A 16834-nucleotide genomic window follows, 5' to 3' on the forward strand; every position below is an offset into this window, starting at 1 on the left:
TAAAGTAATGAAAAATTACAACAGATTCGTTAGAAATCGGTGTTGAAGATGGATAAGAAAAATTACAAGCAATTTCTGATTTTTCAGGTGATCGGTTTTAGTAAAACGCACAAAGCTGTAAAAAATTTTCCTTAATTCAGAGATTGTTAACTCATCGGTAATCTGATTAGGACTGAAGCTAAGAAAAGCATTCGCTATAAAAAAGGCAAAAACCAATTCTTGCGTGCGTTGTATACGAAAATTACCGCGCGCGTACAAAATGTTACACCGTCCGTCATCTTCGACAAAAATTTTTATATGTGTGAATTGAATTCTAGAATTCAATCTGAAATTTACGTTATTATTTGGAAAAATGTTGGAACAATCAGTAATAAATAACTATAAGGATTATTACTATAAATAATATGGTTTAATGGTAATTAGGTACTTGGGTGCTGTTTCACTCTCCTGAAAAGTAGTGATTTTCTCATTCGATATAGTAGTTATTGTTATTGATAATTCAGAAAACAGATATCGATAAATAAAATCTATTAAATAAAAAAGCAAAGGGATTGTTGCGGTGACCCTTTGTAAATATATCTTGAAAATTTATAAATTATATTTTTTCTATATTTTTTGGTAATCTTGTCATTGGAATTGTAATAGTGTAGTTGGGTCATTTTGATCAGCCTTCGCTGTTTTGACGTCATATAAGCGTTTAGCTGTCCGCTAACTTCAGTTGCTGGTCTATGTGTTATTTTTGTTAAGAAATTTACTTTTGTACGTTTGGTTAATTAATTTCTTTTGTATGTCTCGTTTAGTTATTGTGTTCATCAGTTCGTGTATTTTTAATTTGTGTTGTGTTTTAAAAGGTCTACATGATGTGTTCAAACTTAAGTTTCCTTGTATTGAACGACCTTTGTATATTTCGACGTTCAAGAGGTGATCTCACTCTATTAAATTTTTCTTCGTATAAATGTTAGAAATTTTCAACGTTTCAACTTAAAATTGTCATGTTTGTTCGTTTCCGTTTGCTTTGCTTTTGTATCAATAATGGAAAATGACTCACAGACGGTGAAATTGAGTGTGGATAATATCCTTTGTCGCCGTCCAACCTGTCCGGCAGGAAATAATACGGCCTTTGGGTTTCCTTATAACCGGTGTACTGTATCATATCTCTTCCAGGGTACGACTGAAGAAGCTGTGATGAGTTGTAGGCGTGCCGGGGGAGAAACACGCCCCCACAACACCCCCACTAGCCGCCGATTGGGCGGTTAAATTGAAGAGGGTGGTTGTGTGATGATTATCTCGGCCAGGCCGGCATTTTATAGCCGTCGATTAATCTGCAATGAGTAAAAAATTTGATACGTTTCGTAAAATATGGCTGTAATAATTGAACAGTCAAACAGAGAGGAACGACCACGTAGGATAAAACAGAAGTTGGTTTCTTGTTAAAATTTTGATGACACCTTTGTGTAATATTGGACTGGACCACAATTGCAATAATACAAACCAAAGCGTACAAAGAGGGTGTATTTTAAAGTTGTAGTGGAGGTTATCAACCTGTAGCAAATTATGTTACGTATTGCATCTTCAGGAGGTCAGATGACGGATGAAATAAAAGAATAAGTAAAGTCGTGGGTTCGAATCCCGCTCGTGACACTGACTTTTTTATCTCAAGTAAAAACCTTAATTAATTGAAAGATATTAATTGGTCAAGCAGACCACGAAAACTAGTGAATAAAAGAACAAGGAATAGCTTCCGGGTTCAACCGCGCTTTACCGAAATCATGCGACAATCCCAAAAACACAGATCACGCCTCCGAAGATCCGAACTTCGAAGCGAGCTGGCTACATGAACAACGACAGCTGTATAACGACTTATAAAGCCCAATCTCAACGCTTCAGTTCGGTCTTTATTATGCTAATAATGACACATACATAAATTTAACCAATCTTGTGTAATATAAAAATGATGCACCCTCGGGGTGGCTGGATAAGTCAATAAACACAACCTTTCAGGTTTACTATTATGAAATTTGGACCTTTGGTAAAAATAAAATTATCAAAATGTTGGAAAGTGTCTAAAATAGCTTTTAAAGAGTAGTGGTTTCAACTTAATCAATGTTACACAGTCTGTCATACATACAGGCTTACTGGAATATGGAATGTACTCGATGGTGTTGAGTGAAGGTTGTACAAGTTTACAGTTTTAAAAACAAATCTATTAATAAAAAAAAATTAGGCTTGTAACGATCGTTCCAATATTGTAAATAGAATTTCATTTTATTAACTTTGAAAATTATTTGTAATAGTTTCTAAGCCCCGATGAACGGCCGAAGGAACTGAGGTTTTCTTTCTAGTTGACCTTATCCCTGATTTTTAATATAAAAAAAGTTTACGATGATATCGATTACGTACAAACTAGAGCATTAGAGTCATAAAAACATTTATGATCATATTAATTAACCTTGTAAATTATTTATAGCTCAATTCCATCAATTTCCTGGTGAAGGTGATTCATTCCTCAAAAGTTGTGTTTTATTTTAAAATTATTATTTCTGATTATTAATATAAGACAAAGGTTCTTATAATGTAAAAAATAAACCATTAGGCCCGTATGTTATTTATCATCATTTTACGAGTCTCCTCTTTTCTACATAGACAATACATTTGCAATGAAAAGGTGAAAACAAAAACAAATCATCAATTATTATCTAGTTAATGAAATTAACAATACCAAATCTAATTGATGAATTCTGAGTTATGCAAAATAACCAACATATTGCTCTCAAATAAATCTAATTTTAAAACCTTTCTGATAGGTATGAAATTATCAAAAACACCGATTCTCTTTTATTTGCTTTTTAACATTAATAGAGAAAATTTCTTGTGAGATCAAGTACAAAGATTAAATCATTATCTTGCGTTTTGTGTCCATGTATTGTATATCGATTGATAACAATATAGTCTATCATGTCTTATTGTTTTTCGTCTATAGTTTTGTATTAATTTTCAGTGGGATCTTTAAATTTGTTATGCATTTTTACACAACGTCACTATTATTACATAAGACAAGGCAAAGCCACAATTCAAACCGTCTGCCAATAAATGATAGTAAAACTGACGACTGTTCAGTTTTACTCTATAGTGGTTCTCTTTAACGCACAGATAAAGGTCTGAAAAGCTTTTTAAAAACAGAAGCACCTCTAAAGCGGTTGAAAGAAGAAGCTACCTAAAGTCAAAACATCCTTAGCTCTGATTTATGCTTTCCAAAGCTAATTTGTTAAGTCCCATGATGCGTTTTGAATCCACTGTCACACATGCTTTCCATTAATGCTACTCGATGTCCTGCGATGGTCCTCGAAGTGGGAAAAAACCGAAAAGGTTCACACTTAACCGAGACCGTAAAATGGATGGTGTCGGTGGTCTGAGCGTTTATAATTGAGAATGCGTAAAATTTCTATATCTGGCGTTTGGATGAACTCTTATCGGCCACCCCATCGCATTTAGGTCCGCCTATTTTCGCTGTTTGTATTTGCCAAAAGGTTTCGCCATCGTGAAATAATGTAATTAACGACTCTTGGACAAAAAATGGATAAATTTCAATCTCAATTCACACATAAAAATCAGAACAAATGTAGAGAATGTACAATTTTGTCCAATTTTAAAAAATAAATCTATTAATAAAAAAGATTTTGACTTGTAACAATATGTTCCAACATTGTAAATAGAATGTCATTTTATTAACAATGCAAATTATTTATAATAGTTTCTAAGTCCTGATGAAGGGCCGAAGGTACTGAGGTTTTCTTTCTAATTGACCTTATCCCTGATTTTTGATATAAAAAAGTTTACGATAATATCGATTTCGTACTATTTAGAGCAATAGACTCATAAAAATCATGAAATAAACACAAAAATCAGAACAAATATAGAGAATGTACAATTTTGTCCAATTTAAAAAAATAAATCTATTAATAAAAAAGATTTTTACTTGTAACGATACGTTCCAATATTGTAAATAGAATGTCATTTTATTAACTTTGCAAATTATATATAATAATTTCTAAATCCTGATGAAGGGCCGAAGTTATTGAGGTTTTCTTTCGAATTGAACTTATCCATGATTTTTAATATAAAAAAAGGGTACGATAATATCGATTACGTACTATTTAGAGCAATAGAGTCATAAAAATCATGAAATAAGCACATAAAAATCAGAACAAATATAGAGGATATACAATTTGGTCCAAATTTAAAAAATAAATCTATTAATAAAAAAGATTTAGACTTGTAACGATACGTTCCAATATTGTAAATAGAATGTCATTTTATTAACAATGCAAATGATTTATAATAGTTTCTATGTCCTGATGAAAGGCCGAAGGTACTGAGGTTTTCGTTCTAATTGACCTTAGCCATGATTTTTAATTTAAAAAAGTTTACGGTAATATCGATTACGTACTACTTAGAGCATTAGAGTCATGAAATAAACACAAAAATCAGAACAAATATAGAGAATACAGCAATTGATATAAAACGTTGATATAGAAGAGAGAAAATTAGTAACTTTTATTCCTACATACATTCTGAACGCCTACGAAAACCAAAGTTAATTTCATACATGGTAATAATATTAATTTAACTTAGTCAATATGTAATGTTTTCTAGACAAAAATAACTATATGGAAGATATTCATTTAGATAAACAATATAACAAGAAATTGATCGAAAATAATTATTATTACTTTTCATGATATAAGCAATCCGGCCGCACTTGATGTTCATGTGCATTTTGATAAAGTTTAAAGTATTTCTTTTTTGGGTTATTTACTTTTAATCTTTGATATAAATTCATATATGTATTTAGTAGTGATAATTGACCTATTTTATTTTAATTAATTATACTTTTAATCTAAGGTCTTGGTTGAGATGAAAAAGCAAGCGTTTTGATATAAATGTTTTTCGTCATCGTTGACGTGAAAAATTTGTTTTGAAATAATGCGTCGAGAAAAATTCGCCCCATTGTAAATTCAAGGTGTTGTGTCTATATGACGTCGGATGAATTTCCAATCCGGTTTAAATATAGTAGTATATATAGCATATCTACAACAGGAAGAATAAACACAAATAGATTGGATTGTTTTACAAAAAAGTTTCCTTAGCCTTACAAAATCAAAACAACTGTGATGTTTTGCCCTGGCGTAGTGTGTACGACTTGTGGTCTGTGAATGTAATTTATTAGCGCAAATGTGGGGGTTTGCTACCAATTATCCTGATGGAATATTGAGAACTCTGGGGTAGTGTGAATGCTAACCAGAATATCATGTTTCATCTTGTTTCTGTGTATGTTATTTTATACACAATTGACAAGGCCTTGAGGTATAGAGAGGCTAGCTGTAGAATAAATAAAAGAGTGATTGGTTACCGTTATGTTATATAACATCATCTTGGCTGGAGAAACATGAACACGAGAGAAACTTAAGGAAAGGAAAGCAAAGAAAGATAGGGCTGGCGATGACCAATGTACAATAGTAAGAGGTATTTGTTTAAACCCATTAATAAAAAATCGTAAACCATTTCAGAAATTGTTTCGAACAATAAACACTAATGAGAAAAAATTAACCAAATCATGAAAACTACCAGGAAGAATTGTCTTCATCTTCAAAAGAAACTAGTAACTTCAGCGTACAAAGTTAAAGGTGAAAACAGTAGATAAAATGTCTCATAACGTGTTTCCAGAAAGCAAGGAAGATTGTTGACTCCCCACACGACATTTATTTACTGTCAATTTAAATATTGTTGTATAGTATACAGAAAGCACAATTATATAATAAAAATAAACGTTAATAAAGAAATAGTGTTGTTAGTCAAAAGTAAATTTGATTTTTTCCGAACTACCAACGATATGTTCCATATATTTTACTACAACATGAAAAGACATATTTTTTATATGATTAAATTACATTGTTTTTCCAGCTAAAAAATGGCAACTAGCTAAAACCATTATATTAAAAAAATTCAACAGTTTGAGTAAATTATTAGCGTGAATGGGGGGGGCTATACCCTACCCGAACAATATCGAGTACTCTGAGTGTGATGTTTAGAGAAGGAAAGCAATTATTAGCGTGAATAGATGGTTTTTTCGCTGGGAGATTGCGTTGAGGTTCCTCGATGCACTGATCCGTTTTTGCTTACTCACAATGTCAACCAACGAGATACCAAGATAAGAAAACACGAAGACAAACGTGAGAGTCAGTGCGGACATGGAAGAAAAATAAAACGCATAATTTTCCGCTTGACGCGCAGAGTGCCGTCGATGACCGCTAGACACTACAAGAACAATTTGTGCTTATTGGAGGAAAGGTTGTTCATGTAACAAGTAAAAACACAACACCAACAATGGCAACATTTCTGCCAGGGTTTACTGAATTCCTGATACATTCACATAGAAAGAAGAAGAAATGTTTATAGAAAAACACAACAACATAAAAAAAGCAATACAAGAAGAACAAGAGAATATATAAATAAAGAAATATTAAAGTTATATAAATTTAGTTACTCATAGATTAGTTACATATAAGAATTATACACTGTATAAGAATGATGTTAATTTAAGGAAGTTGAACATAATACTTTAAATCACATTTTTAATACAATTAACGTTACAATTTTTTAACATGTTTAACACCAATCAATCGGACGACACTTGGTCTAATATGTTTGTTTAAAAAAACTATGATTATTCAGAAATCGTGAGATGCGGTCTGGTGTGATGTAGGTTTCAGAAAAACATTTTCTTTATCATGCCAACCCTTCGATCTTTATTGAGAACATCTTCAGGGCCTGGGATTTACAAATATAGTNAAATGAGTGATTTCTTAGTTTTGACAGAGCATACCAACAAGCCAATTCATTTCTGACAATATAGTTTAATAAATTTGTACAGTGGAGGTAACAGATTCTCGTTCCGACTCAGAGAGTAATAAACCTATAACTAGTAGGGAAAATCAAATCCCCAGTTAAATACTTATTTGACTCTAATTCCGTAGGATTTTAAATCCCTGGGGAAAAGGGTCCAAATTTATTCTCCAAGACAAAAAGCCGAAATTTACGCCCCATGGAAGCTGAGTTAAGATAAGTCGCGTTGGGAAACGTCAAACAGGATCTGTTTTTAGATTTTATTGATGGTCGAGGGGGCGGAAGCGTCGGGGACACGTTTCATACATTAGGTGGCACGTGGTAGGCGTGGTTGACTATGGCCGTTTCCACAGAGGGTGCGAGGCTCATTGGATAAAGCCCTAGAAAGGGGTTCCACGATTTATTCACACCCTAGCTAAGGGAGAGTTTTATTATTAGACTGCGTTGGTTACATGCTAGGTTTGTAATTATCCGCCAGAAAAGAAATTTTTAACGGAAGATTTAACATAATATTTTGCAATTGAGAGTGAGACAAAATAAGAGAAAGAGAGAGAGGAAGAGAGAGAAACAGACAAAGACAGAAAGAGAGACAGACGAGCAGAAAGAGAGAGAGAGAGAGAGAGAGAGAGAGAGAGAGAGAGGAANATACATGTATATAATGTCACGACCATTCTTCCTTCTTACATAAATAGATTATATAAATATTGAGGGTATCCGGCTTGGAACAAACCATAGGGAAGTGAACTCAGAAAATAAAATCTTGAAAATATAATTTTAAAAAAATTTTTGTTGCCATCTTAGCTTCTCGTTGAAAGTCATGCCTAGGAACCTTGAGCGGTCCGCGTACAAGAGGGCTTTGTCCCCAACGGCAACCGAGAGTGATCATGTTCCCTCCTCCGTCTACAGAAGTGTACTGCCTTAGTCTTTCCCGCGGAAAAGGAAAACCTATCTTCTCGGCATTGGCAACCATTTTGTTGATTGATGTGAGCACTCTTAATCCGGCTTCTTCAAATCTATACTGCGAGCGTAGACAGCGGCATCGTAGACGTAGAACGAGTAGGCTCAATACCGTCGACGACATCGTTAACCGCAAAGAGGGTAACCGACAATACTGAACCTTGCGGGACCCCATTTTCTTGTTCTCCCCTTTCGGATAGCGTGCATCCCAACCTAACCCTCAACTCCCATGTAACTCCGGAAGCCTGCCTCTCAGACTCCTGACACTTCCGTACCATACGTCCATGTCGTATCGTAGGCTCTCTCGAGGTCGAAATACATGCCACACCATGTTCCTTGTTAAGGAACATCATCTGGACCTCGTCCTCGAGAAGAATCCCCTGCTCAACGGAGGCATGTCCTCCCCGGAATAAAAATATCAACAATAATAACTATTAAGAGTGAATTATTTGTTATTTCAAGTGGTTAGTAGTTTGCTTCCAGTTGTTTTTGGATCTATTGTAAGCTCGGGTACTCCGCAACGGTTTAGGCGTTGCCAAGGCGCTCATCACTATAAGGTGAAGGTCCCGGGTTCGAATCCAGCGGCCCTGCATTCGAACCCGACATACTTACAAGTGGGCTTATTTTTCAAAAACACCGGCACCCTGAGGGTTTATATGACCTCTGCTGTTACGAACCCTCGTTAAAAAAAAATAATAATAACTATTAAAAATATTTATCAAAATATTTGTTTTTGATACATTTTCTTAATCTTTTTAAATAGTAAATGAGTGTCCTATTACTGTGTGTAGGAACTATCTTTTTAAAAAGATTGAACAACACACTCACTCCACCAATTATCTTTTCCATTTTCTTTATAGTTATTATTGTTGATATTAATATTACATCGTCATAAAATGTGACTATTTTTTTTTCTTTTTTTCGTTGTACATTTTTCAGTTTACACATTCTTAAGTCTCAGGAAGACAAAGGTACCGAATTTATCAAAATATTTGGGCTTGATACATTATCATATATTATTACATCGTCACAAAATGTCTTTTTTATTTTTATTTTTTTTATGTTGTACAAACATTTTTCTATATTCACATTCCTAAGTGTCAAAAAGACAAAAGTATCCTCAAACGTCAGTTAATATTTTCAATTGTTTTCACGTTGAATACAATTTTTAAGTCATACCAGGTCATTATTTATAAAACCTTTCCACAGTTTTTTTAAATCGACAGTGAATAATCGTCATTCATAAATTGGGCTTAGCCTCACGGTTCAGTGGACCGTCGTGAAAAATGATTTGTGGCCCCTGTTCTGTAAATATTAATACATGGTCTAGTGTAAATCCGAGTATACCAGAGTCCAAAACATTGGCAAGGAGCAGCCCCCTAAAGCTATTAAAAGAAGACCAAGAGGCCACTCATTAACGTAGAGCTGTTAATTTGTCTGTGTACAGTGCCTCCAACACAGAGAGTGCATAAAACGATCTTGATAATTTGTAAGATTGCCAGTTCGAAAATACGGCTTTCCGACGGGGTTGAATGCTGCTCGGCCGTCCGTTATTAATTTAACCTCAACGCCGATCCGTTACTGTGTGAAAGTCGAGGTTTACCATGATGAGAAATTCCTGTGGAAGTTCTATTTTGGTACAAAAGTATGGGGGAAACGTCGGCAAAGAATTGATCAAATTTGTTTTCAACGGTCCTGAGAATCATTCAACAATAACGAAGTGACACATCAATGAATAAGTTTGTTTTGCATGAATAATCAAGGGTTATATTTTTTTTCTTCCTTGCCAAGATGACTCGATTAATCCGATACACCGTTGAGATTTGATATTAATATTCAGACGTCCGTTTTTTTGTAGGTGTTCAAAGAAAAATGGGAACAGTGGACTCCATTCTTCCGTTTTGCTTGAATGTAACGGTACTGAAAGATCCTGAAGACAAGACACGGTCCTGCTCTATTTACTAAATTTATCCTTGATTCAATCTAGATCATCATTTTAAAGATAGCTTAATTCTAAAAAAAGTCTATTCATACAAAACGAAGAGAAAAATATACATATTTATATTTTCATTCATTGTGAACAGAAAACAGAAAAAAAACCTGAGCTACCCAATGATTATACTCAAATTAATTACATTTCCTATGCGACGAAAGTTACATAAAGAAGAAGAAGGCTGTCGTGTTGAGAGTAAAGGGCACTCAACACGACGGACAAGAATGACACATCTACATGGAAAACAAAAACTTTGAGCGCTGAAGATGATCTCAATAAAGATCGAAACTGGAGAGTATCAATAACTGGGGCATGAAACAATTCCCTAGGGAGTGGAATTTATCCCCCGGACACAGGCAATCGAAAGAGTTTGTTAAGGCCATCAAACCAGCAGAATCGAAATGGCTATTCTCTATCTCAAGGAAGGGAATTAGAAGGCTGATAGGTATTCTGACGGGCCACTGCCCACTGAGAAGACACCTCTTCGTAATGGGTATCCTACCAGATCCCTTTTGCCGCTTCTGCGAAATTGAAGAAGAAACGGCAAGGCACTACCTCGCAGAGTGTGATAGGTATGCCAGGATAAAATGGTCCAAAATCTTGGGGATTGTGAACAAGTCCAAGAGGTTTATGCAGGACACGTGAGCCGACCAAGTCCCGGACGTTTTAGGGATGGGGTACGAGTCTACCCAGGCATTTAACCCCTCGGGTCTTGGTTTCATCGAAACTTTGGCACGATAAACAAAATGTTTTTCTAAAACCTACGTCACACCAGACCGCATCTCACGACCTCCAAATAATCATCAAGTAACGCCCACTAAACACCACACATAATGAATAATGCTAAATCTGAATCTGCAAGTTTTCTGACGTGGACCATCATTCATCATTGAAAGCATAAAATAACTTTGTTCCTAGCTTATCGTAAAAAAAACTTTTCCTTTATTGCAACCTGTTACATAAGAGAAACTATGATTATTTATTATTAAAAAATTGGAATATTCATCATCATAGTGTTCCCGCACAAGTAATATACATATGCACATTCCATACACAACAACATTTTTACATGAAAAGAGGTTTGATTGGTGTGTAAAGTATACAGTTCCCTCTTCTTATATACTACTGATCAACCAAACAAAATAAATTTTTGAGGTGGGAATGGCTGAAACTATACTTGTCGATCGTCTTTGCTCACGTGCCTTCGCTAATTTGGCATTTTGCTTAGGTTTTTACAATGAAGCGTCACTGATGATGTCTATGAGACCAAAACATCAAGGAAACATAGACCGAAAACGATCAAAACGGCAAAATTACTGGTTCATTTAGTGGTTCATTTCAATAGTGAATATAACACTGAAACTAGCTAACATTTTTTAATAACAATTGAATACCACTTATATAATTAGCAAATATGTATGGTTTCATGGCGTGAGAGCATGATGATGCATAAAAAGTGCAAACTATATGTTTATTATATTAATCCATATATGTATTTAGTAGTCATAATTGACCTATTAATTATTTTAATTAATTATACTTTAATCTAAGGTTTTGGTGTCATGGTGTGGTACACGGGACCCCCTTTATAAAGATGTAAGTAAAATTTCTGTTCTTTTCAACCAAAAACTTGTGAAAGAATAAGAAACGATTTTAATAAACATGTAGAAAAATTTTAAAACTATCCTTCCTTTGACTCCGTTTCAAATCTGGTCATGAAGCAACAGGCGAGACCTTTTGGACCCCAAAAAAATTGTTCAGTAATCGTTTCAAATGCTTTGAAAAACTAGCAGTCAATTATTTATGCATGACAAATAAAATTATTCCTCCCACTTAGCATGGCTTTGAACTCGACCCGTTCTGTTTTCACAGAAGAGGTGTAAAATGTCATCCTCCGTCAAAAACATGAACTAAAAATTCCAGCTGATGTCATCTACCTTAGCTCCGGGTATCCCATAGACTATGTAGAACCTGGTTTGGGATCCATGGCACTTTCCTACATTTCTTAAAATCAAACCACTCTGATAAAAGTTTAAAAGTCAAGTTTGATCAAGCACATTCTAATTCATATCCAGTGATTAGCGGAGTACCCCGCAAGGATCGATCCTGGGTCCAATTCTAATCATCCTTTATTCAGTGATATTAAATATCAAAATTCACTATGAAATTCATACCAAGACATTCGCAAACCCCTTGACTGTATTCACTGAACGGCTAATGAGCACTGGTAAGATTTCTGACTGGTATTTTTATACATCTTAATCTTAAACCTAACAAGTGCTGTGTTTTACATCTGGGCACTAAAAACCCATGTTTAACCCACAACTTGATGGTAGTTCGTTGGCCTTTAAAATCACTTGGGGACGACAATATCAGAAGACCAAAAATGGAATAAACAAGGTGTTTAGTATTTGGAGCCCCTAAAGAAATGAAACTTGTATAAAAAGTTCAAAGACGTTTTACCAAAGCCTACAAAAAAAAATTGAAGCCATACAGCTACGTGGACTGACGTAAATTTCTTAAATTTAGCCACTCTTCAAGATCAAAAAGAAAGGCAAGATATTATCGAAACCAATAAAATTTTTACAGATAAATATTACTCTTCCCCTCACGTTTTCTCACTACATACATCCTCTAAAACTCCATGGAATTTCAAAAGCAGCGCTCCCAAAATGAGTTGGATCAACATTCTTCTCACGGCCAATGCTTTGGTCACCAAGTTGGACACCATGCCAGTTAGCCATGGGCCTGCCTTCACACACTGGAGACCCAAAGATTGGGCGAGCATGGCTTCAATGGCCTACAGTGGCTTACATTTCCTGTACCATGATGGATATCGAGTTCGCGTAAATCTCTACTGGAGCTATATGTTTGGCTAGGTAGTATAATTGCTATTTACATTACAAACAATGGCCGACCAATGTTGGCCGGTGTATGGTCAAGACACCTACCTACTGCCCACTTCGCGCATATTGACCTCCTTTGATGTGTTTAGTGAGGCCACACCCAAAGCCAAAGTTCACCAATACCATTTCCACCTTTCGCCAATACGGGCCATTACAGGCCATCACAACCCCTCTTTACTGTGGCCCAACACAGTTTATTGTTTCCACCTAGATTTCTATCAACAACATGCAAATAACATTTATTCACCCTGGCCAAACACAAAGCTGCAGCAATTTACTCGACCTCGATGTCCATCATGGCACAGGAAATGTAAGCAACTGTAGGCGTCTGAGACCATGCTGGCCTAATCTTTCGTTCCCAGTTTATGAAACCAGTCCCACTTTTAACGTGGCATAGTGCCCAGCTTGGTGACCAATGCATTGGCTTGTCATGGCCCCTAGTGCACAGGGGCCGTGAGAAGAATGTTGATCCAACTCATTTCTGGGAGCGCTGTTTTTGACGTTTCCTGGAGAATGTATGTAGTGAGAAAACGTGACGAGAGGGTAATATTTATTTGTAAGAATTTTGTTGGTTTCGATGATATCTTGCCTTTCTTTACAATCTTGAAGAGTGGCTAAATTTAAGAATTCAAGTCGGTGCACATAGCTGTATGGCTTTAATTGTTTGGAGTTTTGGTAAAAGTCTTTAAACTTTTTTTACAAGTTTAATTTCTTTTTGAAAGTAGGGGCTCCAAATACTATTGCAAACTTTATTTTCACTCAAGAACATTCTGGATCATGGTATAGTCTTAAAGAAAAACGTAAACTCAGTTGTTTCTGCAAAAAACTGAAGGTTGTTGAAGGCAGGTGGTTTTGCCCTGATGATGACCTTAAAATAGTTCGAAAGCTTGGCAGTAACAACTGAATTGGCTTTTTTCTTCTACGCCACACCTCGATAAAGAGTGTTCGTTAGCGCACGTGGCATATGGTGACCAATACATTGGCCTGTCATTGCCCATAGTGTGGAGGTGCCATCAAACCGCGTCGTAGAAAATTGAAATAATCTGCCTTCAAATGTCATTTAAGTTCACTTACCTCTTTCAAATCGGATTTTGACAGTCATCTTCAATCAAAATTTCCCTAACTCGTTTTGTTATTCATTTATTATATTTTGTTATACTACTAAAAATCCACGTTTAACCTACAACTTGATGGCTGTGATAGATTTCGAAGCATTATTAAAATAAGACGATAGAGATGACTGTAGGTGGATCATGATTCACGTGAGAGTGGGATGCAAACCACTCCGAACTGTGAGTCATAAGATAAACGTCAACACCATCTATGAAGAAACAACAACCGAATCTTGTGAACCAATCCAGACAACTGTACCGTCACCAGAAGGTTGATAACAGTGACGCGAAACGTCCGTCTATTGTTAAAAAAACCAAATATTGTTATCAAAGTAAGTTCCTTATCGTGAGTCAAATGTTCAAATTATGAATATATTGTAATTCATTTTGAGACTTGTCCTGTCGGACTCTGCGCCTGTTAAAAATTACCTGCACTTTCCGAACTGCTGGGTGTCGGGTTGCTTTCGGCCTTTTTTTTTTGCCATCGTTAGTTTTTCTTAAAGTTTAAATGAAGAAAATCATAATAAGACAGGGTTTTCCTTTGATTCTTTCCAAATTCAGGATACAGAGTTGTGCCAGACTTGCATCTACTATGCCGAAGCAGAAAGTGTTCCTGACGAGATCTGACTATCCAAAAAATGGTGTTTCGTTATTAGAACCTAGGTGAGTTTGTAATTCAATTTTTCTTTTTAATTTTATGTCAATTATAAAAGAAATCAGTGAGCTGGATTTCTCGATTATTCTCATTGGATCAGAACAGTTGAGACAAATTCAAGGTGGGTACCGATTAACAGGTCTGACTATTAAAAAAACATATTTCCCTACGTGATCTTTATTCTTTATTCAGTTCTACAGTCCAAGATGAACTTTGCCCTCTGGGACAATTTCCTACAGAATTATGTCCTGCATCATCCTTTCTGTCGCCCCCAGCATCACCAAAGTCTCTGCATCATGTCTCCTAGTGTTAATTCCTTCACCATTTTTCGTATAGCATGTATTTTGCCCAATTATGGTGGTTTGTTCATGATTGCTCATAATATGTGAACATATTTGAAAATGAAACACTATTTTTAAAATAAACTATCTGCTTATAAATTAAGTGACATTTAACATTGGTAACTTTGGTGTATAACTAATGATAAAGACAAAAGATCTTTGGGTTCATGTTAAACCAAACAATCTGTTTGTTTTTGTAATTTGTATATAAAGTAGTGAGTCATAAAAGAGTTTTAATTGTCAAAAGAACAAATGTGAAGTTAAATAATTTAAAACTGCACTTTATTATTTCTAGATATGAACTTTCCTTTTGGGACCATGAAAAAAATGGTGTTATCACTAAAGAAGGCATGGTTGCAAATGTAAAAGGTGTCAACGCAATATTTTGTTGTTTGAATGACAAGATTGACAAAGATGTTATTGAAGCTGCAGGTAATTTAGCATAAAAATGAAAATTTATTTTATGATAATTATATCCTTTTAGGTGATAGTTTGAAAATTGTTTCAACCATGTCGGTTGGCGTGGACCATGTGGATAGAGAGATTCTAAAAAAGAAGAATGTCAAACTCGGCTACACACCCGACGTGCTAACAGAAGCTACGGCAGAATTGACTGTCGCCTTGCTGCTTGCAACATCGAGGAGATTGCTTGAAGCAAACAAATTGATCCGGGAGTAAGTTGTTCCAGTCAAAAAATGTGCATGTTGTAAATAAAATTTTATTTAGGGGACATTGGACTTCTCCATGGGCGCCTGTCTGGATGTGTGGTCCGGCACTGAAAGGTTCAACTGTAGGTATTGTCGGTTTTGGACGTATCGGACAATCTACTGCGATAAAGCTCAAAGCTTTTGATGTAGGAAAAATTCTTTACGGGAGCGAAAAAGAAAAGCCGGAAGGTACAGAGGAAAATGAGTGTGGTCAAAATTCAAAATTTAAATCATTATTACCTTAGGAATTGAGATGGGTGCATGTAGAGCATCCTTAGATGTACTACTCAAAGAAAGTGATTTTGTTATTGCAACCTGCGCATTGTCTGAAAAAACAAAGGGGCTTTTTTCAAAAGAAAATTTTGAAAAAATGAAGCCAACATCTATCTTTATTAATACATCTCGAGGAGGTTTATTATATTTTTATACTTCTATTTTGTTTGGTTTTTTACTCTATACTTTATATTGATGACAATTTAATCATTTTTAAGGTGTTGTTGATCAAGAAGCACTCATTGATGCCCTGAAGAATGGAAAAATAAGAGCAGCAGGCTTGGATGTGATGACGCCTGAGCCGCTTCCTGCCGACCACCCTTTATTGTGCTTAGATAATTGTGGTAAGTAATTTATTATAAACTTGTTTTATTTAAAACATTTAATTTTTTTCCCATCCATAGTTATACTCCCCCACATTGGAAGTGCAACATATCAGACAAGAATGGTCATGTCGGACCTTGTAGCAAAGAACATCATTGCAGCACTTGAAGGCAAGGAAATGCCTGCAGAATATAAATAAAATTAATGAAATGTTACAATATTAAATTTTACAATGGGCAATAAAACTTATTTTTTTAAAGATTGTAATAATAATAATAATAATAATAATGTTTATTGCACACAAGAAGAAAAAAGAAAAATTACATATAATTCAAACAAGAAAATAAACTTAATATGGCAAGGTAACCGTCTGCCGGAGCTTGGATTAATTATTGACTAATCCTGTAAAATAAACGTACAAATGCATTAAACTAAGTCTATGCTAAGTGTAACATCTATAACAAAATACCAAATCAAAAGGACACAAAACTGAGAATTAAAAATCAATTAGCGGAGCTGAGACCGGAGAAACAGAAACACCAAATATCAAGGGAAAGAGCGGAGGCAAAGAAATTGGGAGTAAAAGAGAAGAAGAGAGAAGAATTACTAATTAAATTCGTTTACTATTAGCCTTCGATAGGCCCAGGCCGCTTTAGCATAATT

The 16834-nt window shown here is 35.1% G+C and overlaps 2 protein-coding genes across 4 annotated transcripts in view; one reads left to right on the forward strand and one right to left on the reverse strand.

The window, feature by feature from the left end:
* The window catches only part of LOC106660978 (myogenic-determination protein), a 46745-nt gene extending 45522 nt beyond the window's left edge, over nucleotides 1-1223 (reverse strand). The window contains exon 1 of the mRNA XM_014384062.2: nucleotides 1049-1223. Coding sequence (XP_014239548.1) covers nucleotides 1049-1153 — 105 coding nt within the window. The 5' untranslated portion in view covers nucleotides 1154-1223. The remainder of the gene's footprint in view (nucleotides 1-1048) is intronic.
* A 12875-nt stretch (nucleotides 1224-14098) lies between these two features.
* LOC106660939 (glyoxylate reductase/hydroxypyruvate reductase-like) lies at nucleotides 14099-16430 on the forward strand. Of its 3 annotated transcripts, none has more exons than XM_014384013.2 (8): nucleotides 14099-14203; nucleotides 14433-14534; nucleotides 15163-15299; nucleotides 15352-15541; nucleotides 15594-15763; nucleotides 15820-15984; nucleotides 16066-16191; nucleotides 16252-16430. In XM_014384013.2, the coding sequence occupies exons 2-8, from the start codon at nucleotides 14464-14466 to the stop codon at nucleotides 16368-16370; spliced, it is 978 nt and encodes a 325-aa protein (XP_014239499.1). In that variant the 5' UTR covers nucleotides 14099-14203; nucleotides 14433-14463; the 3' UTR covers nucleotides 16371-16430. The 3 variants fall into 3 exon arrangements, with proteins under 3 accessions (XP_014239499.1, XP_014239497.1, XP_014239498.1); XM_014384012.2 differs by having other exon boundaries at nucleotides 14196-14357; XM_014384011.2 differs by having other exon boundaries at nucleotides 14194-14534.
* Nucleotides 16431-16834: the final 404 nt, after the last annotated feature.

Source organism: Cimex lectularius, unplaced genomic scaffold (genome assembly GCF_000648675.2).
Source record: "Cimex lectularius strain Harlan isolate CLEC.00 unplaced genomic scaffold, Clec_2.1 scaffold65, whole genome shotgun sequence".
Classification (NCBI taxonomy): domain Eukaryota; kingdom Metazoa; phylum Arthropoda; class Insecta; order Hemiptera; family Cimicidae; genus Cimex; species Cimex lectularius.

What these genes read in the sequence shown, in the direction of transcription:
- LOC106660939 (XM_014384011.2), top strand. Translation starts at nt 14,380, where the DNA reads ATGAAGAAAATCATAATAAGACAGGGTTTTCCTTTGATTCTTTCCAAA. An exon ending in GTTTCGTTATTAGAACCTAG is followed by an intron (nt 14,535 to 15,162) that starts GTGAGTTTGTAA and finishes TATTATTTCTAG; the next exon opens with ATATGAACTTTCCTTTTGGG. An exon ending in GCAAACAAATTGATCCGGGA is followed by an intron (nt 15,542 to 15,593) that starts GTAAGTTGTTCC and finishes AATTTTATTTAG; the next exon opens with GGGACATTGGACTTCTCCAT.